Below are 25506 nucleotides of genomic sequence, written 5' to 3'. Positions count from 1 at the left end.
TTATACCTCAGGGCCCCGGCAGCGGCGGCTGGGGACGGATGTACAATGAGCAGCACCATGGTGACGACGGCTTTGGCCTGACCCCTCCAGCTTTTGTCACGCAGATTTTGATGCCAGCTGGGAGCTGGCGACAGATCCCAGGACCCCGAGTGGGGATGTTAGCTCTGTCTTTCCCCAGCCTTGGCTGGGGTCACTCCGTGCCAGGAGGCACCGGCTGGCACGCCTGGCACCGCTGTGACGCCCCGGCTCCGCCACATTCCCGTTGGGAAGGGCGGGAAGCTCCGCAGGAAGCACAAATCACCTGCTGAGACCTTCATATTTATTTTATATACATCCCTATTCACTTCAGGCTTTCAGAGTTGGTTGTTTATCTCCAGAGGAGCGAGGGCACCGAGTGCTGGGGAGCTCCACGGGGGTGGTGGCAGGGGGTGGTGGCAGGGGGTGGCAGGTCCCTGGCTCACCGTGTGTCTCCTCTCTTGCAGGGTGTGGGGCGGCAACGCCCGCAGGGAAGCCCAGACCATGCTGGCCTGCCTGCAGAGGACCCAGAACCCCCCAGCCCAGCACCTCCCCTGCCCCAACAAGGCGCTGGAGCCACGCAAGTGTAAGTGCCCCGGGGGCGGGTGCCCGCTTTGATGCTGTTTCCCTTATTGAAAAAGACATTTATTTAACCGATAATTAAAAAGAGCAGGAGAAGCGGGGAGGAGAGGGGGAGGAAGGAGCCAAGATAAGCAAATTAAATTGGGTTCTGTGGTTGATAAGTCCAACTTCAGCAAATGTTGCAGGGCTGCCTGGGAAGCGTGGTGGCAGCAGAGGATGGTGCAGCCGGCCCCCCAAACCTCCCCGGCCCTTCCCCCCCTAATTACTTTCCCCGTTTGTGCTGCAGCTCGCCTTCCCCAGGAGCTGGCCTTTCAGATAAGCTGTAAACTAGTTACATTAAAATGGGATCCAAAAGGTCACTCCAGCAAAGCACCTGTCTCTCCCAGCCTTTGTCTCTCAATCCAAACCGTGATTAAATGTATATTTAATGAGCCTGCTTTAGGCAGGCGTGTTTGACCTCCCCGGCTGGGAAAGACGCATTAAGATTCTCAAGTGATGAATGTGTGTTTTAAAGAGGGGAGTGGATATTTTTCTGCTGGTCTCAGTTGGATTTTTAAACATTGCTGGCTGAAGACAAATCAGCTGCTAAAGCTCTGCTTGTTAGGCTGTGACAGCCCCCGGGTGTTTGTTTAATGAGCTGGATTTTCCTGTAGATGTTTTTTTTTCCTCCTCTACCTGGGCACTCTGAGCAGCCAGGTGAGCTGGGCATGGGGTTTGGGCAAGCTGGGCATGGATTTTGGACGATGCTCAGCCTCTCTGGGGACCCCCAGCATTGTTTCAGCATTGCACTGCCAGCCAGGAGGGTTATTTATCCCTGGAAGTTCTTTTATCCCTGAAACTTGTCATTTTCATGGCCATGGACAGGGCTTGGAGCAGAAGGTGTGCCTGCTCATGTCAGTAGGGGAAGTGGGTGATCTTTAAGGTCACTTCCAACACAAACCATTCTGGATTCCATTATTTTTTGTGTGAAGCTCCCCAATGGCCAGCACAGAGAGTAGGACACCCAGACCAGAGGTGGGGTTTTGGGCACCCAGGTGTCACAGTGCAGCTTGCACTGCACTGGAGCATGCAATGTCTCCCAGGTCTCTTCCTTATTGGCGTCTGGAAGGAAAAAGGATGCTGCTCTTGTAAAATTATTCGTAATCTGTCATGCCTGAGCATCACAGCAGCACAGGGCTGGTAAGAGGTGTCCAGCTCCTGGAGCACCTCGTTGCCATGGAATAGTGAGCTCAGCCATGCCCACATGGTCTGAGACACATGGGCAAAATGAGCCTGACAGGGTTTTCTGGAGACTGGAGGTGTTCAGCATGGAGAATCTCTGTGTGAGCTCCTTGTGCTCCTGAGGTCAGGATACACCTGCTGGTCCCCACAGCATTCCCAACAGAGCTAAGGACCAGCTCAGCTCATGGAACAAAGCCCAGAGGCACCTTCCTGCTGGGGGGGTGGTGCTTTCTAGCATTTCCCTCCCTGCCATAGGTGCTGAAATAAGGAGGTTTGGGAAGCAGGAGCTCTTATGTTGTGTCACATACGGTGCCATGGGTGCGACACCACATGTGTGAAGCATCTCTCACTGGGTGTGAGAGATGCTTCTGGATACAGCTGCTTGTGTCCTGGGAGGGTCCCAGCCCCAGGATCCCAATGGTCCTGGAGTTTTGCCAGTGGGACGAGGGCAGAGGTTTGAGCCCTGGCAGTGTGGGGTACCCTGGAGAGAGTTTTTGACTGGTCTCACCCCATCCCTCAGGCAGGACCGTGCTCACCTGAGATCTCCAAGAGATTTGTGTCCCCTGGAATGGGTGGCAGCAGCCAAGCTCCTGCCCAGACCCCCACGCTGCACTCACCACGGGCTGCCACCAGCCAGGTCACCTTAATCAAAGTTTAGCTGCCCGTATGTTTCCGCTCATTACGGGCAAATCCGGCACGTCTCGCTCCTCTCTGCCTCCTGCCAGTGCAAATTAAATTGCAGGTGACATCCAGGGCCACGCATCTGGCTTGGAATACAATTTCCCCTTCCTTATTTATGGCACCTGTGGGAAGCAGGGTGGAGGAGCTGGGAGCAGGCACGGGGCTGCCACCGGAGCGCCCGCCGGGGAATCGGCACGGAGAGCGCGCTCTTCAAACCAGGCGCAATTTAGAAGTGCCTCTGATTACTTAATTTGCTCCTGAGTATCTCAGTAATTATCTTTATGGGTCTTATTTCTGTCCTCTGGCATTGTTTCTGTCGATATTAAATGAGTCTGGCTCTCGGCACATTGGCCGTCTGGCCCGGCACCACTGTGAAATCCTATTATCCTGCCCGCGCCGCTGATTAATTTTGGTATTAATTTCACGTAAAAGGTGAGCTGACTCATTTTCCTGCCCACGCAGGGAGCTGCTGGTGCCTTCACCCCTCGGTTCTGCCCCTGGCCTTTCCTGCTGACTGTTGTCCCCCCCATCTCTGTGCCTCCCACATTGGTGTGGCTGCATCCCAGCAGGCCCGGAGCATCCCACAAAATCCATCCTGACAGAGCTGGAGGTGACTTTGCTGCTGCTGCCAGCGGTATTCCCAAGGCTGTTCCATAGGAACCAGCCTGGCATGCCTTGAGGAGGATGCAGGAAGGTGCCAGAGCCCTTCCAGCCCAATCTGTGCCTCCCTCCTCCAGCAGAGGAGCAGGAGCCTGCAGAGCAGCAGCATCCTCAGGAAAATATCACGTCCAATTAACTCCAGCAGCCTGGTCCCTTTTGATTTTATCCTGGGCGCGTTACAGGAATCCTGAGCTTTATTTAAATTATAAATCAAATGCCCCTCTCAGCTTGGCCAAACTCTTTGGTTGCTCCCACTCTCTCAGCAGGCACGGAGCAGTGGATGGTGTTTAATGGAATGTTATATTCCATATGCCCTCCTCCAGGCAGCCTGGGACTGGGAGTGTGGCAGGGAGCAGGATGTGTGTCCCCCTAAAGGGGCTGGGAGCCGTGGGGAGTTCACAGAGGGGAACATCCTGAGCATCCTCTGTGGCCTACAAGAAAGATGGGGAGGGGTTATTTACAATACTGTGGAATGGCAGGATGAGTGGGAATGGCCTCACACTGCCAGAGGGAAGGGATAGATGGATTTTAGGAAAAAGTTCTTCCTTGTGAGGGAGGTGAGGCCCTGGCACAGGGTGCCCAGAGCAGCTGTGGCTGCCCCGTCCCTGGAAATGTCCCAGGCCAGGTTGGACAGGGCTTGGAGCAACCTGGGATAGTGGAAGGTGTCCCTGCCCATGGCAGGGGTGGCACTGGATGGGCTTTAAGGTCCCTGCAACCCAAACCAGCCTGGGGATTCTTTCACCATTCGCATCCTCCATGCCAGGGGTCTCATGGGAGCTGTCACCTCGGCCCCATGGGGGACAGTGTGATAAATGGCTCTTTGGGGGTGGCACAAACCCTCCCGGGGCCCATCTGGGTATTTAAACACTAACGAGGTGATGGCCCTAATGAGAGGTGATGGCCAGGGCTCCCTGCCAGGGACTCAGCTCCAGGGTCACCCACAGCTCTCCCTGCACCTGTGGGGACTCTCATCAGTGTTAAACCAGTTAATTGCACACGGGATGAGGCCCCATGTAATGGCCTCTCGTTACCCAATTCTGCTTGTTCCAAGGGCATTTTCATTAGAGTGGCTGCAGCGAGGCTTTGCTTTTGTACACACCCATAAAATATCATTTTAATTTCATGAGGGGTTACACATGAGTGAAGTAAGATTAATTCTTTCATTTTCAGTTTCTGGAAGGGATCGGTTAATGATGGTTCTGTGTATTTATATATGTGCCATAAAAAGGAGTTCAATTAACTGCTGGGCCCAAAATGTGCTGTTGACTTGCACTTTCCCTGCCAGGAATTGCTGCAAAAACACTTTTCCATTGGTCATGTGTGGAGGGTGAGCTGGGGCTGCTCAGTGCCCATCTCCTGCCAGGTCAGAGCCCTGGATTTGGGGTGGCTTTGGGTGGTAATGGTGCAGTGCACGAGGAGGTTTGTGTCCAAACTTCCCAGGATTGTGATGGTTCATTGGCCACAGAGCAGGTTCCTGGGCACTGGCAGACCCCAGGATGGGGCACCCTGCTTTGGGGGTGCCCACCCTGCTCCCCTTGGCAGATACAGAACTCGTATCTTAAATTAATTAAAATATTAATTGGCTGTGGATGAGTGAGCAGAGGGGCTGGGGGCAGCTGGGATGAGCTGCAGGGCCAACAGAGGTGGTGGGGTCCCCTCCTGATGGCATCAGGGCTGCTGAGAGGCGGCACTGGGATGGCATTGGGATGGCAGTTGTGCTGGGGTGCCCTCAGGGCTGTGCTTGGGCAGCGTTGGGTGACATACAGGTGACATTAGGGCAGTATTGTGACAGTATCATGGTGGTGCTGAGGTGGCACTTGAGTATCGTGAGGGTGGCATCAGGACAGCATTAGGGTCCACTGGGGCAGCATCAGGATGGCTTTGGGGTGACAGTGGGGCAGCATCAGGATGGATTTGGGTGACAGTGGGGCAGCATCAGGATGGCATTGGGCTGACAGTGGGAGAGCACCACGCTGGCTTTGGGGTGACAGTGGGGCAGCATCGGGATGGCATTGGGCTGACAGTGGGACAGCACCACGCTGCCTTTGGGGTGACAGTGGGGCAGCATCAGGATGGCTTTGGGGTGACAGTGGGGCAGCTCCACGCTGGCTTTGGGGTGACAGTGGGGCAGCATCAGGATGGCATTGGGGTGACAGTGGGACAGCATTGGGATGGCTTTGGGGTGACAGTGGGACAGCACCACGCTGGCTTTGGGGTGACAGTGGGGCAGCTCCACGCTGGCTTTGGGGTGACAGTGGGGCAGCTCCACGCTGGCTTTGGGGTGGCACCGGGGCATCCTCGCACCGGGGCACGGTGGCTGTGGTGGCTGTGGTGGCACAGAGCACGGTGCCTGTGCAGGGCTGATACCTCGTGGAGGAGACAAATGGGAAGTGACACGTGTGTGTGTAGACGGGTATTTGTGGTGACGCTTTGACTGCAGATAATAAAGTGCTCGCCCCGAGGTGATCCAATTCAGCAGCCGCCTCGGCAGAGCCGCGCGCTACGAGGGGGAGAAGAAAGGGGAGGAAGAAAGGCCCGTCTGAAATGACATGTCAGCCTAAAAAGGGAACGTGTTAACGGATGAATATCTGGGGACGGCGAGCCCGGCGCTTCCCTTTGTGCTTTGTCATGAATTTTGTTGTCTTTGCAGATTCCGGCGCTGCCGCCGCCACGCGGGGTTTGCCACCTACGGTTATTCAGATGGATTCCTCCCGCTGTTATTGCTGGAGTTGGGTTAATTAAAGCCCCCAGAGCTGGGGTTTGTCTCAGCTCCTGGCACGGGGGATGCTCCACACCAGGCCCAGGGGGTCCTGCAGTGGGGGCTGTGCTGTGGGGACACAAGTTTTGGGGACAGCACAGGGTGGTGCTGTCCCTGCAGTGATAGGGAGGGCAGGCAGGGACCCCCATGGCACCTTTGCACCCCCTATCCTGGGGACACTGTCACCACTCTGTGCCACCCATCCTGGGGACACTGTCACCATAGAAACTGCTGCTGATGTAGGGTGGGAGGGCTGGGGGATGTGGCAGCCGCCCAACCCTCCCAGAGTGAGGGGCACAGTGCCCACAGCCCCCCCCAAAAAACCACATGGCTGCTCTGCCCATGCCCACCCTTTGGGCACCCCAGTCTGGGCAGGGCAGCATCCCCCAGCCACCCCCCAGCTCCGTCTGGGACCCCCTGGAATGTGTCCTGCCCTTGGCTGGGGTCACTGGCTCCGTGTGCCAGCTGTGCCAGCTCTGCCCTCCAGGGCAGCCAGATCCTGCCAGGCAGCTTTGCTGCTTGGGGCACAGACCCAAAACTTGAAGGACTGTCTTGATTTGTTAAATGTAGCAGCTTTTGTTTGTTTTCTTGCAAGTGTTTTCCAAATATTGAGGTTTCTTCCAAGTGTTTTGCAAATATTTAGGGTTTAGCTTTTACAAAATCTGTTCCCAGTGCAGCAGGCAGAGAAAAGGGGGATTTTTGATGCTTTTTGAAGCTTTGAAGGCATTGGGATTGCCTTACTGCGAGGGGAACAGGGATCCTGGTCCCAAAGCTGGGGACGAGCTCTCTGCTCTCACAGAATTTAATTCATTTGGAGGCTGCAGCACTATTATTTTTTAATAAGAGCCATTGGCAGGGCTGCTCAGGTCCCCAGTGTGCTCCTGCCTCCTCCCGGCATCGCTCCGCTTCCCACCCCTCCTGCCCCTGTGCCAATTAAAAATCCTGCCTAATTGCTGCCCTTCTGCCCTGCCAGCTCAGGGAGGCTGGGCAGGAACAAACCAGGAGCTCAGGGCTGGAAATGCCAGTGCTGTTCTGGAAGAGGGGCAGGGCAGGACAGGGATGGAGAGTGAGGATGAGCAGGGAGGGTGAGCTTGGGTAGGATGCTCAGGGCTCCAGGAAAATGCCCCTTCCCAGGGTGAATGTGGCAGTGGGACCACGTGAAGACAGAGCTGGGGAAGACACTTCTCTTGAGCTGCTTTTTTGGGGTCAAGCCCTCCATTGCAGCTTTTTTTCCCATCTGAAAAAGGGGTGAAAAGCCTTTTCCTTTGGGACCACGGGGAAGGCCAGGCCCATCCCCTGCTCAGGGAAGCTTCCAGCCAGCCACACGTCGCCTTTGGCAGCTTTATAAAGATTCCCTGCCGAGATTACTTCTTTCATTTATTGCAAAATATTGTAGCGCCTTCGATGTGTAAAAATAAGGATTGTCCCATCTTATCTGGGAAGGAATGGGGGGGAGGGAGGGAGCAGCACGTGTCTCTCGTGCTGCTGTTAACCACTGAGGTGCCATGTCCTGCCACATTCCCTCTCAGCTTCTCCCTGAGGAGTCCTTGCTCAGGGCTGTGGTGCTGCTGGTGCTGATCCCCAAATTGTTCCTTCTGTGCACCCAAACATCCTCATGCTCCCCATCTCCTTCCAGAGCTGGGCAGCTGCCAGGCAGTGCAGCCTCAGGGACTGGGAACTGAAGGCACAAATTGCTGGTGCCCGTGTTCATCATCATCCAGGGAAGAGGGAGCCCAGCCAGGGATGTTGTTCCAGCACCATCCTGGGGGTCACACAGGCACCTGGGCTGTGGGAGCTGAGTGGAGATTCCTGCTGTGTGCTGAGTATCTGTCCTGCCCTTCCTGGTCCAGAGCATCCTTCCCAGTACTGAGCATCCTTCCCAGTAGTGAGGATCCACTCTGTCCTTCCTGGTTCTTATCATTCCTCCCGGTCCTGAACATCCTTCCCAGGATTGAGCATCCTTCCTGGTCCTGAGCATCATTCCTCTCCAGGATGCTCCTGGCCATCCTTCCTGGTGCCATTTTGATCCCACAACTGCTTTAACCAATTAAACCAAGCTAATGCTGGTTAGCTTCCCTTCTCTTTTTTCTTCCCATCTTCCTTTTTTATCCTTGACCTCGTAGGCTGTGGCTGTAGCCAGGCTTGGTGTGGGTGTCCCTGGGGACACCAGGGATCAGAGGAATGCAGTGGATGCAGGGAATACTGTGCATGGGGGGGATTTGGGAGATGCAGGGAATGCTGGATGTGTGGGGGATGTGAGTGATGCCAGCAGCAGGTGCGCATATTTGAGGAGGTTTTGGGAGGGTTTCTCCCACCTCTCCCACCCTTCCTGCAGCCATCCCTGGTCCCTGTTGGACATTTTGCCTCATCCTGCTGCTCTGGGCACAGCAGGGATGGAGCTCCCTGCTCCATAAACCGGAGATTTATCCTAGACCATGGCCCCAGCAGGGTCTGGGATTTACATCTGTGTCTGGGACTGGGTTTGGTGGCCAATTTGCTAAAGTAAAAAGTTGTTTAGCTGGAGGCATAATCTCATAAGCCCGTGCTGCCATTAGCTGGGGTCTCCTCGCTGCCTTGGCTTTCCAATAATGCTCCAAGCAGAAGCTCAGAGTAATATAAAAAGCCATCGGATTATTACTGCAGGCGATGCATTTTCCATTTACAGTAATAAAATACTGAAGAAACAAAACAATTTAAAATTCCAATAAAATTCAAACCAAATCTTCGGCTGCTGAGCAGATTCAATTATTTAGCCGTTATTGAGTGCAGGCTGGAAAAATAGAGCAGGTCAGGGAGGGAGGGGGATCTTGGCCAGGGAGGGGGGTGCCGGACGCATCCCATGGGAATGAGGGAGGGAGCTGGGAGGCAGGGAAGGAGCTGGGAGGAGGAGGAGGAGTGGCTGGCAGTGCCTGGGCTGGGTTTAGGGATGGCAAGAGGTGGTGATGGCTGTGCCTGGGCTGGGTTTAGGGATGGCAAGAGGTGGTGATGGCTGTGCCTGGGCTGGGTTTAGGGATGGCAAGAGGTGGTGATGGCTGTGCTGGCAGCCGGGGGATCAGCCGTGCATCCCCGACCTGCAGGCTGCGATGCTCCAGGTTCAGGAGAAGATGGACACAGTGGAAAAACAGCGAGTGGCAGTGTTGAGGCTGGCTCCAGGTTCAGGAGGAGATGGACGGGGAGGACAAACAGTGAGAAGCAGCATCGGGGCCGGCTCTGATGTTCCAGGTTCAGGAGGAGATGGACAGGAAGGACAAACAGCGAGCGGCAGCATCGGGACTGGCTCTGATGCTCCAGGTTCAGGAGGAGACGGACAGGAAGGACAAACAGCGAGCAGCAGTGTCAGGGCTGGCTCTGATGTTCCAGGTTCAGGAGGAGACGGACAGGAAGGACAAACAGCGAGCGGCAGTGTCGGGGCTGGCTGCTCCCGCCGGTGCCGCGGTGGCTCGGGCGAGTTTGCATCCCGCAGCAATTAGAGCCCCTGGAAAGCAGTAATTACTGCGGAGAGCGGCAGCGCCGCCGCCGCCACCAGAGCGGCTCTCTGTAATTTTCCCGGCGGGGGTGCGCTGCGTCACCCTGAGATGTGACAACACAACCGAATCGGTGGCTTGTCACATCCAACGCAGCTGGAGCAAAGAGGTGACAAAGGCTGAGGCGGGCACGCGCCCCAGCCCCAATTTGCTAAAGTAAAAAGATCGGATCCAGGCTCGGATCCAGGCTCGGATCCAGGCTCAGATCCAGGCTTGGATCCAGGCTCAGATCCAGGCTCGGATCACCCATCTTGTCCCATGGCACAGGGCCAGCCCTAAAGTGTCACCTGTAGCCTCAGTGCTTGGGGACGAGGTTTTGGTTATCCCCTTCAGGGAGCTGTGGTGACCACAGGTGACACCACTTCCTTCCCTCCCTCTCGCAACAGCTCCTTGGTTTTTTAATGTTTTTTCCTCGGAAAGGAGCGTTTCTACAGTATGGGCTCATTAGGGATTCTGCAAGTGTCACCAGCTAATTAGTGTCATGTTAATTGAGTATTCACAATGCTGCCACCTCCAAGGACAGTGGTGCTGGCATGAAGGGGAATGCAGATGTGCGTGCTGTGCCGTTCCGTGCTGTGCCGTTCCATGCTGTGCCATTCCATGCTGTGCCTCTGGGCAGAGGGGTCCCGTTCTCAGCCCCCTGCACCCACTGGCTTGGGGGGTTCCCATGCCCAGCAGAGCCCCCTCAGTGTGCCCTCACTGCCCTGCTGCCTCTGCAGGAGCTTCCCAGAGGCTGGAGGCTCAGTCTGGGATGTCCTGGTGCCACTCGTCCTCGCGTGTCCTGCCAGAGGGAGCTGCTGGTTCCTCCCGTGTTCCGACAGCTCCTCTAAATCCTCCTCAAAGGCGCTGCTTTTAATTGGCTTAATACACTCGTTAATAACAATGTCTATTTAAGACACCTGTAAAAAGCCCATAACATCAGCTTAATGAGAGCAATGGCTGGTTCAGGTGGTGCATCCTGCCTGTGCAATTACTGCCCTGATGGAGAGCATGGGGAGCACGGAGAGTGGCCATGGATGGAGAGCATGGAGAGCAGCCACAGCCTCTCTGCTGTGTCCCCCCTCTGCTGCTGGGAGCAGGGGTGATGTGGAGAGTCACAGATTCCAGTGCATCCCTCCTGCTGAATCCTGGTTTTAACCAATGCCTGGTTCGTCTGGGCGTGTCACAGCCATGGAAATGTCACTCAGAGTGGGACTGAGACAGGCAATCCCCTCACAGGGAATGTGGAATGTACCCAGAGGTGCAGCTCTTCTGTAGTGGCTTTGCCACCCAGGGTGTGGTGGCATCAGGGGTTGCTGATGCTGGTGGCATCGGGAGCAGAATGCTCCAGGTACTACTGAGGGGCTGAACTGCCTGGGAAGGCTGGGCCTCCACACACCCCCCAATTTTACCATTTCTCCCTTGCAAAACCTTCCTCTGGGCAGGCACCAGGTCTGGTATTACCAGTGTGTCACAGACATCCCTTGGCAGGGCTGGGAATTTTGGGAACCAGCTGGGAACCAACCCTCATTCCCGTGTTCCGACGTGTACATGCACGTGCCTGCGTGTGTGTGTGTGTGTGAGTGTGTGGAGATTTTAAACACCTAATTTATTCCATCTATTAGATAGATTTTGTAGATTTAATCATTTTCACAGTTGGTGGCTCATTGGATACTCAAGATAAACTCCAAATGAAAGTATAATGGGAACGACAAATGAGTTTTCACACCAGAATGGCAGAAACTTGCTCAGGAAAGAGTTTGAAAGGAACAAAACTATATACATATATAATTTTTTTTTCTGCAGTGGCTTTTGCTGACTCCAGTAGGTTACCACAGTTAATTTCACCAGTTTTGTTCATCTGTAAAATTGCATAAAAGTGACATTTTTGTGCTCATTATAGGAACTGCTGATTTATGGCTGGTAAATGCAATGCTTTTCCATTTTTGGTGAGGTTCTCGTAGCAGCGCAAAGCACCCATGAAATTGCTTGTATAATGTAGTTTAAATCCAATCTCAGAGAAAGATTCCCCCGTTGGGTAAAGTGACATTTCCATTCTCCACACCGAGTTTATTTTAGGCCACTTACAAGTGACTCCCATCAGCAGGAGGGGACAGCTCGGTGCCGTGACCTGGTTTCTGCCTGGAGAGGTCTGGGGGAGGATGGTGGGAGGACGGTGCTGGGGTGCTGGGTGCCCTCACCCTGCTGGCACTGGATTCACCCCAAGCTTTGCCCCCGCAGGCGAGACGGCCCCCATGCATTCCCCACGCTACCCCAGCCCCGCCGAGCTGGACGCCTACGCACAGAAGGTGGCCAACAGCCCGCTGACCATCAAGATCTTCCCCACCAACATCAGGGTCCCCCAGCACAAGCACCTTAACCGGACGGTGAACGGCTACGACACCACGGGGCAGAGGTACAGCCCCTACCCCCTGCACGCCGGCGGCTACCAGGGGCTGCTGGCCATCGTCAAAGCCTCCGGCAAAAGCGTGGTGAAGAACTCGGAGGGGAAGCGGACTAAGCTCTCGCCCGCCCAGGTGGGCGTCGCTCCCTACCCCGCCTCAAGCACTTTAGCTCAAGGTCCCTCCTGCGCCGGGCAGCTGAGCTACCACGGCGGCCAGAAGCAGCTGGAGGGTCCCGTGCCCCCCAACGTGACGGTGGCGGCCTCGGTGCTGCCGTTGGCAGGCAGGAGCCTGGCGCTGCCGCCCTCCAACCTGCCCTCCATCCAGAGCATCATCTACCAGATCAATCAGCAGTGCCAGGCGCAGGGTGCCCAGCCCGGCTGCCCGGCTGTCGTGGCCGCCCACCCCAGCCCGGCCAAGCACGGCGCCTTCGGCCCCGGCTACGGCGGCACCGTCCTGCCCGAGTGCCGCAAGGGCGCCGAGCTGGCGCTGGGCTCCAACCCGGCCGCCGCCCTGGGACCCAAGGCGGGCGTTTACCCCGAGGGCATGGACTACCTGGTGTGGCAGCAGAAGCAGCAGCAGCAGCACCTGCGAATGTACAGCGGGGGCAGCGGCGGCGGCGGGGCTCTCAGCAAATCCCCCGAGACGTGCGCGGGCGCCTCGCGGCCCTACGGGCTGGGCGGCGCCGCCGACAAGGTGAGCTCGTCCCCCTTGAACTGCATGCACGGCAACTTTGCGGTGGGGCAGTACTTTGCTCCCCCCTGGAACAGCATCCTGGTGACCCCCAACAGCGACTGTTACAACCCGCCGGAGCTGGGGGCCGGGCCCCGCGAGCTGGGGGTGCCCCCGGCCGAGGGGCTGCCCAGCAAGACCCTCTGCAATACCTCCATCCTCAGCAGCAGCCTCCAGTCCCTGGAGTATCTCATCAACGACATCCACCCGCCCTGCATCAAGGAGCAGATGCTGGGCAAGGGCTACGAGACCGTGTCTGTGCCAAGGCTCTTGGACCACCAGCACGCCCACATCCGCCTGCCCGTCTACAGATAAGGGACGGATGCTGCTCTTCCCAAACCCAGGGCGAGGACTTTGGCGCGAGCTGCGGGTGCCGGGGCAGGGGGACAGGGAGGGGGACGTGGGGTCGGCTGCTGAAAGGGCTCCCGGGACACTGGCATTGCACCGGGGTCCCCAGACTGGACACGCCCGCGACCCGCTGGAAGCCGAAGGACCGCTTGTCTATATAGCTCAGAAATCATTTTATCTCCACGAATGTGAACAGGGAATTGCTACGAGTTGCTGCTATCCAGGGAGGAGGGGAGGCTCTGCTGTGCTGGCGGTGCCCAGAGCGGGGCAGAGCCCGGTGTCGTGGCCGGCCAGGAGGCTCCAGGGTGGGTCCCAGCCCAGTGCGGGGCTGGGAGGCTCCGTGGTGGCCAGTGCTGACCTGGCGTCTGTCCTGGAGGCTCCACAGTGGCCTGTCCTGGCACGGCAGTGGCTGGGAGGCTCCGTGGTGGCCAGTGCCAGCCTAGAGGTGGCCGGTCCCAGCCCGGCGTGTGGCCGCAGGGAGCTGGCGCCTGACCTGTAGCTGAAGTCCGTAACTTGCACTGCTTTGATTAAAGCTAATAACTGGGGACAGTCTGGAGGCTATTTAAGAAAAACACTTGAAAACTTGAACAGATTTTTTGGTTTTTTTAAATTTTTTTTTTTTTTTTTAGTTGACTAGGCTGTACATCTACGTGTTGGCTGCTACAGAGTCTCCTCCCACCCCTCTTCCTCCTCATCCTCCTCCTCTCACCCAGCCCCACAGTGGCCACGGCTCCTATTCCCACTCAGCCAGGAGGTTCGGGACCCCCTCAGCCCCTCTCTCCTGGGAACCCCTGGCTCTCACACTTCCAGGCTGTTTTATTTCCCCCCTTACTGTCAGTTCTACCTTGGTTCTGGGTCGCGGTACTGGGGCGCTCACATACCTCCTTTTTTTTCTCTTTTTTTGTTGGTTTTTTTTTTAAAAAAACCCCAAACAATTCCAAAATGATTATGGTCCGTTATTCACTCTGTGTAATTCTGTGTTTAATAGATTTGTTCATTTACAAAAGGCTCCTCACCACGAAATACAAAGTGTTTTGATGTTTAAAGGTAAAAGAAGAATAATATCTTGATGAAACCCAAGGTGATTGTGCTCGGAAAAGAGGTACTGTATCCCTGAAAGCCTGTTCAAGCACTAAGTGCATTTACAAATCTCTGAGAATGTTTTTTTTTTATACTAAAATTGACCATTATATTCTACTGTGAGAAGTGCTGGCTGCACTATATTGTTTTAAAAATGAGAAAACAAAATGAAAAAAAGAAAAAAAAAAAAAAAGAAAAAAAAAAACAACACAAAACCCGCAAGCCGTGTGTCCGGATGGTGTTTTTCCCAAAGTAAAACCAGGATCTCGCTGGATGTGTGCTCTGGAGTCTCTTTGCTTTGCTGTGGCCTCCCCCAGAGCCGGGACACCCCCCCTGCTCCCAGAGATTTTTAGGGCACGGAGGAGCACCTATAAATAACCTGTTAACAATGCTGAGCCATTAATCCCGGCGGCACCAGTCTCCGCCTCACACCCAAGGGGTGGCACATGGGACAAATCCCTGGGATTAGGGCTGTGGCCTCACGTGTACCCGGGGGACAGGGTCAGGCACCGCGTCCCCATCCTGTCACCAGCACAGGGGTGGCATCTCCGCTGCCATCCGGCACTCCTGTTTCCCACTGGGTTTCCATTGCAGGGCCATTCCTGGTGCCCAGGTGGGGTGGGGGCTCTCTGGCGGCCCTAAATCCAACCCTGCTGCTTTGCCAAGCAGCAGCAATCACAGCAGGATAATGGGACTGAATACCAAATTGCTCCTGGATGTGGATGCATCTCCCCGGCCTCCGTGTCCCGTGGTGGGACACACAGCATGGCCTCATCCCAGCCAGGGAGGGGACTGAGGGTGACAGAGGCTCAGCTGCCTTCTGTGCATGACCAGGAGGGTACAGGGATGGGATGGGGTGGGATGGGATGGGAATGGGGATAGAATGAGAATGGGGATGGGATAAGGGTGGGGATGGGATGGGATGAGATGGGGAAGGGGATGGGAACCAATGGGGACGGGAATGGGGAAAGGATGAGGATGGGAATGAGGATGGGGATGGGATGGGATGAGATAGGATAGGGATGTGGGCAGGACAAGGGTGCGTGTGGCTCCTCCGGTATTTGTGGCACCGGGAGGGGACCTCTCTGTCACCAGCAGCAGTGAGCAGCGTGACAGCCGATCCGGGGAACAAAGAGAAATTGGGACAAAAGGAAATTTTCACAGAGGTTAACATGGGGGGGGGGGTGCCCCTGCCTGCCTGCGTGTTAAAATTATTCCGTCTGGAGGAAGATCTCTGCTCAGATCTTTGTCATTAAAAAGATGCCACATCAAAGGAATGTGAGGCTGGAGCACGGCGGGGCCTCTGTGCAGGGCAGCCCCTCCTTGGGGACCCCCTGCACCAAAGGGGGACTCTACAAAGGCTGGGTTGCGCTGAGCCGTGCTGGGGGCTCCAGGAGAAACTTTGCTCCCTCAGTGGTGCCCGTGGGAGGAGGATTCATTAGCGCTGCCTCCATCAGATTTCCCAGCTCGCCATAAATCAGGGCGAGTGGCTGGGAGCGACGGCGCGATCCATCTTGCAGGTCTCCAAGTCATTACATTTCATTAGGAGGTGTGCGGGGGTTTTTATTATTTAGCAGGTTAATTCTCCCCTCAGATCGCTCCTTGGGAGGAGGATTTCGCTGGGGAGGCTTCAAGTGTGGAATGCAAAATGAATGGGTTTCTCTTTGGTGGGCACCTGCTGCAGTGCCAGCCCTGCCAGGTGCAGGTGAGCACGTGAGGACAAAAAATGTGCACAGACACTGGTGGGAGATGGGGCAGGGACACCTGAGGTACATCCCATCACAGCCCATTGCCCTTCCGTTCCATGGGGCACAGCATCCACGGGTGCTGTGGGAACACACTAAAGGAAACTATGCTGCTTCTGGCCTACAAACACCTTCCTATTCAAAGTATACCAATAATAATACCAATAATCACACAGATTTCTAAGGCAGGTGTGCATGAGGCTGATATTAAACTTAGCGGCTGCCTTTGCTGTTTGGGAGCGAGGAGGAGAGACAGGCAGTATAAATTGCACGGCTGCAAAAGGACTTAAAAAAACCCATCTCTCATTTTGATTGATATTAGCTTCACAAATTAAGCTTTAGATTTATCTAAAAATAAATTTGCTTCCACGCTCCGCATTCTGGATGACAAGTGCTCTTCTCTTCCCTTTGTTGGGTTTGTCATCTCTGGCAGGGCGGCGCGGGGAGGGGCGGGAGGGGGCCGGGGCCAAGCACCCCCCCCGTTCACCAGCTGAGGCTGAAACAGCTCCAGGCGTGGTGGGGCAGGGGGTAAAAGGGCCAAAACCAATCCCTGAAGGCGGCAGAGGACTCCAGTGCTGGGATGGCACCACGGTGGCTGTGGTGGCCCCGTCCTCACGGAGCCGCTGCAGGGTGCAGAGTGATGATGATGCAGGGGCTTGGTGACAGCTGTCCTTCCCAGAGCCCAAATCTCTTTAAAGCTCACTGATATGTGGCCTCTTGGCTTTGGGGCATTAAGATCTGCACGGGAGGGTAGGAAATTGGTTTATGTCTCATTTTACTGGAAAATCCCATCTCTAGTGCTGCAGCCGGGGGCAGCCACGGTGCTGAGCCCATCTCTGGCTGAGTCCTGCTCCAGGGCTCCCCAGCCACCACACATGACCCAGCCAGGACTGCCCACTGCGGACCCAGTCGGGTGAAAGCCACGTTCATTGTTTTCACCCAAGATCCAGCCTAGAAGCAGAGCAGCTCAGCTCCTCATTCGATTATGAAGCAGGAGCCGCCACCTCCGCCTCTCCCAAGGAGCGATAATGAAACATATTCATCCCTCACCCTGGGGAAATACTTAAACCACAATATGAGAGATGTATGTAAATCACATTTAAACGGAGACGGTGCCGTTAACGCTGACGGCGACTCATCAAGTTGGAAGATGAAGTGTCCCCTCTGCTGCTAAAGCGTTTGCTGAGAGAGCAGGGCTGTCCCCAGGCCCTGGCCAGGGTCTCTGTCAGTGCCACCGTGTTACCATGCCACTGGTGCCCACCGAAAGCGCCCCTTCACACCCCCACAACGTCCAGCTGCTGAAGGAACGCTCACCAGGTGGCTGGGAGGATGAGGAGGAAAGGAGCTACAGAGGGGTGATGCATGGGATGGGCTGAGGATGGGGATGGGATGGAGATCCATAGGGATGGGCTAGGGACGGGAGGGGATGGGGCACGGATGTTATGGGGATGCGGAGAGCTGGTTTGCCGCGGCCCGGTAGCGGCCCCGGCCCTGCGCTCGGGGTGCGAGGCCAGCCCGGCGAGACCGGGGCCGGGCCCGCATCGCGCGGTGTGTGCTGCCCTCCAGTGGAGCGAGCGCGCACCGCATCCTGCACCGCACCTGTGCATCATCACACCCCTGCACCTGTGCATCATCACACCCCTGCACCGCACCTGTGCATCATCACACCCCTGCACCTGTGCATCATCACACCCCTGCACCGCACCTGTGCATCATCACACCCCTGCACCTGTGCATCATCACACCCCTGCACCTGTGCATCATCACACCCCTGCACCGCACCTGTGCATCGTAACCATGCACCACACCTGTACCTCATATCCATGTGTCACACCTGTACATCGTATCCCTGGACCACACCTGTACATTGTAACCGTGTACCACCCCTGTGCATCATAACGTCCCTGCCCTGCACCCGTGCATTGTATCCCTGTGTCACACCTGGACATCATCGTATCCCTGCACCACACCTGGACATCATAACTGTGCACTGCACCTCTGCATCGTATCCCTGTGTCACACCTGGACATCATCACATCCCTGCACTGCACCTATGCATCGTATCCATCCATGTCTCACACCTGTGCATCGTATCCCTGCACCACACCTGGACATCATCACATCCCTGTACACCACATCCGTGCACCAAACCTGAGCTCAGCCCGCTGGGTGGCCATGACCAAAGGCACAGCACAGTTTGGCACGGTTTGGCTTGGTTAGCACTGGGGAGCAGGCAGCTCCTCCATCCTATCCCTCCCCAAACCCTGCTGGCATCCTGGCTGTCCCACGCCGAATCACTCAGCGACGGGAGGAGACGGCGGTGGCGCGTCAGTCTTTATTACTGAATAAATAACCGTATAAACCTTGTGCAAAACTCTGTGGCAAAACCATCGGCGCCGGCGGGGGCCGTGCTCCCCACCCCGGGCCGAGGCTCCCGGCACGGCACGGCCCCGGCACAGGGAAGTGAAGCGGTGGCACTCGGTGAGAGCCGAGACACGGCCGGGGACAGCGGCCGCCGGAGGGGACAGAGGCTGCGCGATTCCCTGAGGAGCAGACAAGTACCATCCATCCAGCCCAGTGGCGATTCCCCAGCCGCTCCGGGGGCCCGGGCAGAGTCCATCAGCTGCCGGTGCTGCCGTGCTAGAGCGGGGAGCTCGGGGCTGGGCCGTGCCGCCGCTCCCGCGGCTCCGCCGTGCCCATGCTCCCCAGGGGCACCACCACCTCCTCCGGAGGGCAGCTCTTGTTCAGCTCCACCACGCGTGGCACCACTGTCGACCACCGATCTGTGGAGAGGGCGGGAGATGCGCAAAGGCCATCTCTGGCTGCTTGCCAGGCCCCCAGATCTGCTCCTGGGGCTCGTCAGAGGCTGCCAGCAGCATCCTGAGGGATGTCCCAGCCCCAGATCTGCTCCTGGGGCTCGTCAGAGGCTGCCAGCAGCTTCCTGAGGGATGTCACAGCCCCCAGATCTGCTCCTGGGGCTCATCAGAGGCCGCCAGCAGCATCCTGAGGGATGTCCCAGCCTACAGCAGGACGCTCACCTCTTCGCAGCCGGCCCATGGTGTGGGAGAAGCCATAGTACTGGTACGTGTCGCTCTTGCCCGGGTCCTCACTGATGATGCCCAGGTTCTGGTTCCAGTGGGACCAGTTCACCTCGTCCACCCTGTGGGGAAGGTCAGACCCGCAGGGGCTGCACGGAGTGCCCTGGAGCCAGGGTGGGACCTCCAGCACCCACCAGCAATGCCAGCTGCCTCCAGACCACTACAAAGCACCCAGCAAATGAGTGCTGCACGGTGCCAGCCCCCCAAAAATGCTGCTGGGAGAGGCTCAGCTGCTCCCCAGCCTCCGAGGGCGCCCACCTTTACCTGAAGCACCAGCGGCGGTCGGGGGTCCCATCCGTGCCCTTCCCCACAGTGACCATCTCCCCCGAGCGGAAAGCTTTCCTCAGGAACACCGGGAAGGAGCGCTCGATGTCCAGGATGGTGGTGGCCCACTGCCAGGGACACCAGGGAATGCCTGAGCATGGGGGTGCCTTGCCCACGGAGCTCGGGATGCCTCGATGCTGCAGCCCCCCAGGCACGGGCGGCTCCTGGAGATCCCATCCCGCCACGCCCAGGGTGGTACCTGCAGCTTCCAGATGTGCTTGCTCTCCTTGGAGACTTGGCCCACGGTCTCGCCCATGAGGGCGATGAGCATGTTGAGGAGGAGCACGAAGGTGAGGATGATGTAGGTGACGAGGAGGATGATGAAGACGCCGGGGTATTTGGCGCTCTCGAGCATCTCCAGGTCGCCCATGCCGATGGTGAGCTTGAAGAGGTCGAGCAGGAAGGTGCTGAAGGTCTGGCTGTCCCGGCAGGACGGGTAGGTGGGCACTGTGCAGTTGGACTTCTCGCTGCAGGACTCACTGCTGGGACACGGGTTGAGGAGGGACACCAGGGCTGGGGGAGAAGGGACAGGGACAGCGAGTCCATAGGGGCAGTGGCAAGGACAGGATCCACAATGGGCCCCAGTGTGGCTCCGTGCTGGCTGAGACCTTCTCCGCCGTGGGAGGAGGCAAAGGCTGAGGCTGTGGGCAGGTGGGATGGAGCTGAGGGTCTGCAGCCCCCTGCCCAGCCAGGAGCTGTCCCTGCCCCAGCCAGGGGAGCTGGCTGGTTACCTGATGCATAACCAATCATGAAGAGCAGGTAGACCAGGAGGAAGCGGAACAAGTCTTTGAAGAGGATCTGAAAGTGGTGGAGAGCAGGGTGAGGTGTGCTGGACCACAGCATCATCATCAAGCTGTGAGGCTGGCACATCTGGCCTGGGAGCAGGGCAGTGGAGAGCCACAGGAACCCTTCACAAAGCCTGGAGGGTCCTTTTTAGGCTGTAATTCCACAGGAGCATCACCCCTGGAGAAGGACAAGACCCACGACCCCACCAGACCTTCTGGATCATGATGCTGTAGGTCCCTGTCAGCTTGAGCCCACGGGTGAAGTACAGGGCATTCATCCAGCCCAGGACCAGGGCAAAGACCATGACAGCCAGGTAGGCCTCGATGCCACCCAGGTACAGCCCCGCCGTGACAATCACCAGCACCGAGTAGATGAAGCTGCAGGAGAGTTGGGGTCAGAGCCTGCAGCCACGAGCCTGGGGGGTGCAGTGGCTGGCGGTGGCCCTGGGAGTTCCCCACGTACTAGAGCAGCTGGAAGGAGCCATCTATGAAGAAGGAGTTCACACCTGGGCACTTCTTCATGAACAGGTCTTTAATCTGTGGGAGAGAGGCAGAGGTTGGAGGGTCTCGAGTGGCAGGGTCCCCATGTCTGAGGCCACTTTGGCAGGGGTGGATGCCTCAGGGGACAGGGCTGTCACCCCTGGAGACCCCAAAGAGCTCAGTGTCCCCATGGGAGGACCCCCTGCCTTGCCACACTGACATTTGTGCAGAAGAAGAGGATTCCAGTGAGGAGGGTGATGATCTCCCCAGCCAGGCGCAGGTAGTCGGCGGTGCTGGTGTAGGGGTAGGGTGGCTGTGGGGAGAGGACAGAGCTGAGCTGCTCCCCCATCCCCTGGGACAGAGCCCTGCCAGACCCCCCTGCAAGGCAGGGCTGGCCCGTGGGGCTGTGCCAGCCTGGGCACTCACAGGGCCTTCCATGGGGCGGTAGTAGGCGACGAGGGTGAAGATGATCATGGCGCTGAGGTAGGAGACCACGCTGATGTAGAAGGACACAGCCCCAAACTTGCGCCACTTGTCCCTCAGCAGCTCGTTGATGGGCTCCACAGCCAGCATCTCGTGGCGGTTCTGGTGGGACATGGGTGATGGCAGAGGGGACAGGGCCACCCAGGCCCCTCCAGACCCATCCCAGGCCCCCCAGCCCTGCACACCTCGATCTTGCTGTTGTAGACGAGGATCTCCAGCACGGACACCTCCTCCCCACAGGTGTCCAGAGAGGAGAGGTCGTACAGGGAGGAGTAGACGGGGCCATAGGCCCAGTCCTTGAACTTCCTGGAGAGGTGCCGGGCGTCCTCATCCGTGATCTCCCTCCGGATGATGTGCTGGAAGATCTGCCAGAGGGAGGGATGGAGGGAGGACTGCTACCCACAGACCTGCCTCCACCCTGCCCTCCTCCCACCCCATCCTGGGTGCATCCCCCCACCCCCTCCCTGCACCCCAATGGGCTCAGGGTGCTCCCAGGCGCTCCTGGGGTGATGCAGGCACTGTGGCAGCCCTGCAGGATGCTGCAGCTTCTGCATTTTTGGTGACTCCCCTGCCTGCCCCACCAGAGGCCAAGGGCAGGTCAGGGGAGAAGCTGGGCTGTGTGAGGGTCTGGAGTTAATTGGGAAAGGGCCAGAACGCAAAGGGGTGTTAATTAGCCAGGTTAATAGGGCTGCACCTCCAGGTTTCCACCAGCATCTGCAGAGAGAAGCCGTGCATGCACTGAGTGTGACAGGGCTCAGCAGGGACGGCAGGGACACGTCCCCGAGACGGGGGGGACGCCGTACCCCGATCTTGCCGGTCTTGGCCGCCATCATGAGCGGGGAGAGGCCGTCGTTGTTGAGCAGAGCCTCCAGGTTGGTGTCGGGGAAGAGCTTGGCGCACTTGACGAGGAGCAGGTCGTACATCTTGGTGACAAACTTGGTGTTCTCGCGGGTGTTGTCGGCGATGGCCACCAGGGCGTGCAGCACGGTGTTGCCGCGGGAGTCCTGGCGCCGCAGGTCCGCCTGCTTGTGCCCGTTCTCCGTCAGGTAGTGCACGATGTGCGGCTGGTTGGTGCAGGCGGCCAGCGACAGGGGCAGCTCACCTGCGGGGGGACAACAGCGCGGCTCGGGTCACCCCTTCCCCGCTGCGAGGGACACCTCGGGGTGCAGCCCCCCGGCTCCCTCCCTGCTCACCGAAGTAGAAGTAGCCACCCTCGCCCTTGGGCTGGAAGAAGCGACCGCGGGCCTGGGCATGGACGTCTGCTCCCTTCTCCACCAGCAGCTCCACGTAGTGCTTGCAGCGGCGCTCGATGGCGATGTGCAGGGCTGTCTGACCTGTGCCACCACCGCCTGTCAGCCACCGCCTTGTCCCGGCACTTCCCCCGCGTCCCAGCCGCCCCAGGTCCCTTCTCCGGTCCCCGAACCAGCCCAGTGTCCCCCCCCAGCAGTGGCCCCACGCCCCCCACCTCGGTAGTAGACGTCCCTGAAGGGTGAGTTGATGAACTCCCGCATGTTTCCCGTCTTCTCGGCGATGTCCAGCAGCACCGGGATGGTGTCGTTCTTGCCCCCGCTCAGGTTGAGCAGGGCTTTGGGCAGGCAGGTCTTTCCCGTGGAGGGCTCTGCGAGTGGAGGGTGCTGAGGGGGGGCCAGGGCAAACCCCTCAGGCCCCCGGCTCCCCATGCCAGAGCTGTGCATCCCCATCCCTCGGAATACAGGGATCGCCAGGGGTCACAGCCCAGCCCTGGCACCAGGGCAAGGAACAGCCAGGTCCTCACCTCGGAACTCCTCGTCTGTCAGGCGCTTCTTGTGGGTGAGCAGGAAGGAGAGGAGCCCATCCAGGCCGGCCGGGGACCCCCGGGACACGATGTCGAAGAGGATGGGTCTGTTGAAGACCTTGAGGACGGGGGGCGGCTCGGGAGCCGGCCCCTTTGCGGCGGGCGGCTGCTTCCTGCGGGGAAACGCCAGCGCTGGGAACGGGAGCCGCTGCCTCGGCTTCTCCCACCTGTGCGACGAGCTTGAGGGTGCTCAGCCACCGGGGACAGGCACGTGGGGACATCTCCCGGCCGGGGATCACCGGTGAGGCCAGGGCAGCATCCCCGTCCACAGCAGCCCGGTGCTCCCAGTGCCTTCTTGCCAGCTCTTGCCAGCTCCCACCCAGGTGCTGCAGCGCTTGGGGCCCCCAGCTGTGCCCCCCAGGAGGGACGGGCCGCGGGTTTGGTCACGCTCCGGCAGCACGGATGAAGCCAGACCGGTCGGAGCAGTCGGCAGCGGAGCGGGGGGTACGGACCGGCGGCAGCTCCGCGCACCGGGAATGGGGGCAGGACGTTTGGCGGCTGCTCCAGCCGGTGACTTCCAGTCTGAGGGCTCATGGAGCATCCTGCCCCCCTCCACCCACCTCCACGGGGAACATCCCGCTCTCCTAAGCCGGCTGCACCCCTGGGTGGGGACACTGGCGGGCCGCCCCAGGTGCCCGGCACAGAGGGGCATTGTGCGTCCGGCCGCGGGCTGCCCCCCCCGGCTCCGGTTTCCTGGCGCGGGCAGGGTGGAGGCCCTCCTGAAAAGCCTTTTCATGCCGCAGCCAGACGCCGCACCGGCCAGGGGAGCGGCCGGGCGCACAGAGCCTCTTTCATGGCGCCCGTCAGGGGGAAGGGGAGCGCTCTCCCAGCCCCGCGGTACCGGGAGCTGCGGAGCCCCTCCACGGCACGGCACAGCCACTGGGACTCACTGGGAGCTGCTCCCTGTGCGCGGCATCTCTGCCCAAAGCATCCCAAAGTGCCGCCCGGAGGTCCCCCCACGTCCCCAGTCACTGAACATCCCCGTCCCCACCGGGGTGTCCCCAACAGAACGTCCCCATCCCCACCGGGGTGTCCCCAGCTAAACGTCCCCATCCCCACCGGGGTGTCCCCAACTGAACATCTCTATCCCCACCGGGGTGTCCCCAGCTGAACATCCCTATCCCCACCGGGGTGTCCCCAACCGAGCGTCCCCATCCCCACCCGGGTGTCCCGTACTCACTCCGCGACCCTCCTGCGCCAGCGCTTGTTCTCGCTGGGGTGGTGGCGGTAGGTGCCGTAGTCGAACAGGGAGTCCATGGGGGCTTTCTTGGGCGCGGGGACCACGGGGGACTCGTAGATGGTGGCCTCCAGCAGCTCCATGGGCTTCGGGGCGCCTTTCCGAAAGGCCCCGTGGAATTTCATGCGGAGGTTTTGCTTTCCATCGCCGGCGCCGGGGGGACCCCGGGCTGCCTCGGCGGGGCTCGGGGTGTCCTCGCTCTCGAACAGGTTGGCCAGAGAGGAGAGCGGGAAGGATTCGTTCTGGAGGGAGCCGTCCTCCCCCGCGCCCTCGCCGGCATCGCGCGGGGCGTCCTCGCCGTCTGCCATGGTCCCTGCGCGGAGGGACGGGCACGACTGACCTGCCTGGCTGGCTGTGACCCCCGGCTCCTTCCACGAGACCAGGAGACCTGGCGGAGGAAAACCCCGTGTCACCCCCAAAATACTCTCCCCATCCTCTCCCCGAGCCCCGCGGCGGGACAGGTTCCACACCCACCCTGGCGGAGGTTGGAACCCGCTGTAGCTCAGTCACCCGGATGGTCCTGCCTTGTCCCGGCTCTCCTCGGCACCCACCCACCCTCTGCGGGGACCCCTCACGTCTGCGGGGGCCCCTCTGGCTGCGGCGCTGCCGTGCTGGGCGAGGGCGAGCCTGGCCCCGCTGCGGTCAGCCGGGGTGCAGCCCAGGACAGGGCACAGAGCAGACCCTGTGCGCTGCGATCTGCCGCCCAAGGAAAGAAAACATTCCTTGGGATACTCCCCACATCCAAGGAAGCGGCCAGGGAAGCGCCCAGAGGCAGCAGGAGCTGCCACCGCAGCAGGGCTGGGAGCGGGGCCAGGGCTGCTCCTGATGCTCCACAAGCCAGGGGGGCTCGGTGGGACGCGGGTCTGGGCACCGGGAGGGGACGGGCGTGGCACGGAGGGGGGCAGACACAGCGGCTGGGACAAGAAATTACGGGTTTAGGTTACCCAGAGAAACGTGGAGATGAAGGAGAGACGTGCCACCAGCGCGGCCAGCAGAGCGCTGTACCGTGTCACCGCGTCCTGCCCGCCACGCCCGGGACACGGACAAGTGACCGACCCCAGGCACTCCCCCAGCCCCGCTTTCCACCAAAACCCCCCGGTGAAACCCAGCAGCGTTAGGGCTCAGCACGGCTCCCGCCCGCGGGGAGCTCAGCCCAACCCGGGACGGAAAAGGCAGCGGGAAACGTGTCATTTTGTGCTGGGCTGAAACTCTGTGCGACAAGGCACAGCGGCAGGCTCGGCCCTGTCGGGAGCGCAGCCCGGCCGGGGAAAGGGCTCGAATGAGGCAGAGGGTGCTGGCAGCCACACGGTGCTCCCGTGGGCACGGGGATGAGGGTGGCAAACGGCCCCAAACCCTGCAGCAATAGAGAGGGCGCTCAGGCAGTGGTCCCCCTCCCTGCCACACTTGGGGACACCCAGCGGGGCTGGTGCAGCCCTGGGGGACACCCAGAAAGGACAGTGCTGCCCTGGGGGACACAGAGCTGACAGTTTCTCCTCTTTGCTGACTTTCCTGCCATCCCCACCTCTGCAAGAAATTCC

General features: G+C 58.9%; 2 protein-coding genes across 3 annotated transcripts in view; one reads left to right on the top strand and one right to left on the bottom strand.

The window, feature by feature from the left end:
* The window catches only part of FAM222A (family with sequence similarity 222 member A), a 28996-nt gene extending 14740 nt beyond the window's left edge, over positions 1-14256 (top strand). The window contains exons 2-3 of one of the 2 annotated variants that reach the window (XM_066562342.1): positions 483-601; positions 11662-14256. In XM_066562342.1, coding sequence (XP_066418439.1) covers positions 520-601; positions 11662-12869 — 1290 coding nt within the window. In that variant the 5' untranslated portion in view covers positions 483-519 and the 3' untranslated portion in view covers positions 12870-14256. Of the gene's footprint in view, positions 1-454; positions 602-11661 lie in introns of those variants that run through there. The other variant, XM_066562341.1, reaches the window with a different exon arrangement.
* A 3843-nt stretch (positions 14257-18099) lies between these two features.
* Positions 18100-24327, bottom strand: TRPV4 (transient receptor potential cation channel subfamily V member 4). Its single transcript, XM_066562184.1, has 15 exons — positions 23912-24327; positions 22672-22844; positions 22363-22515; positions 22091-22231; positions 21701-21999; positions 21083-21262; positions 20841-20999; positions 20635-20727; positions 20398-20471; positions 20147-20312; positions 19881-19947; positions 19349-19662; positions 19090-19217; positions 18766-18887; positions 18100-18510 (listed from the first exon to the last, which is right to left on the bottom strand). The coding sequence occupies exons 1-15, from the start codon at positions 24274-24276 to the stop codon at positions 18368-18370; spliced, it is 2577 nt and encodes an 858-aa protein (XP_066418281.1). The 5' UTR covers positions 24277-24327; the 3' UTR covers positions 18100-18367.
* Positions 24328-25506: the final 1179 nt, after the last annotated feature.

Source organism: Molothrus aeneus, chromosome 18 (assembly GCF_037042795.1).
Source record: "Molothrus aeneus isolate 106 chromosome 18, BPBGC_Maene_1.0, whole genome shotgun sequence".
Lineage (NCBI taxonomy): Eukaryota > Metazoa > Chordata > Aves > Passeriformes > Icteridae > Molothrus > Molothrus aeneus.
Note: the sequence above shows the minus strand (reverse complement) of the source record. Positions and strands in the feature narration are given on the sequence as shown.

Bases quoted from the DNA above. Each gene is read 5' to 3' on its own strand.
- TRPV4 (XM_066562184.1), bottom strand. From the start codon at position 24,276: ATGGCAGACGGCGAGGACGCCCCGCGCGATGCCGGCGAGGGCGCGGGG. The intron at 21,263-21,700 runs GTACGGCGTCCC...TCCCTCTGGCAG, and splicing joins CCAAGACCGGCAAGATCGGG to ATCTTCCAGCACATCATCCG. The intron at 18,888-19,089 runs GTAAAGGTGGGC...CCTTCCCCACAG, and splicing joins GACCGCCGCTGGTGCTTCAG to GGTGGACGAGGTGAACTGGT.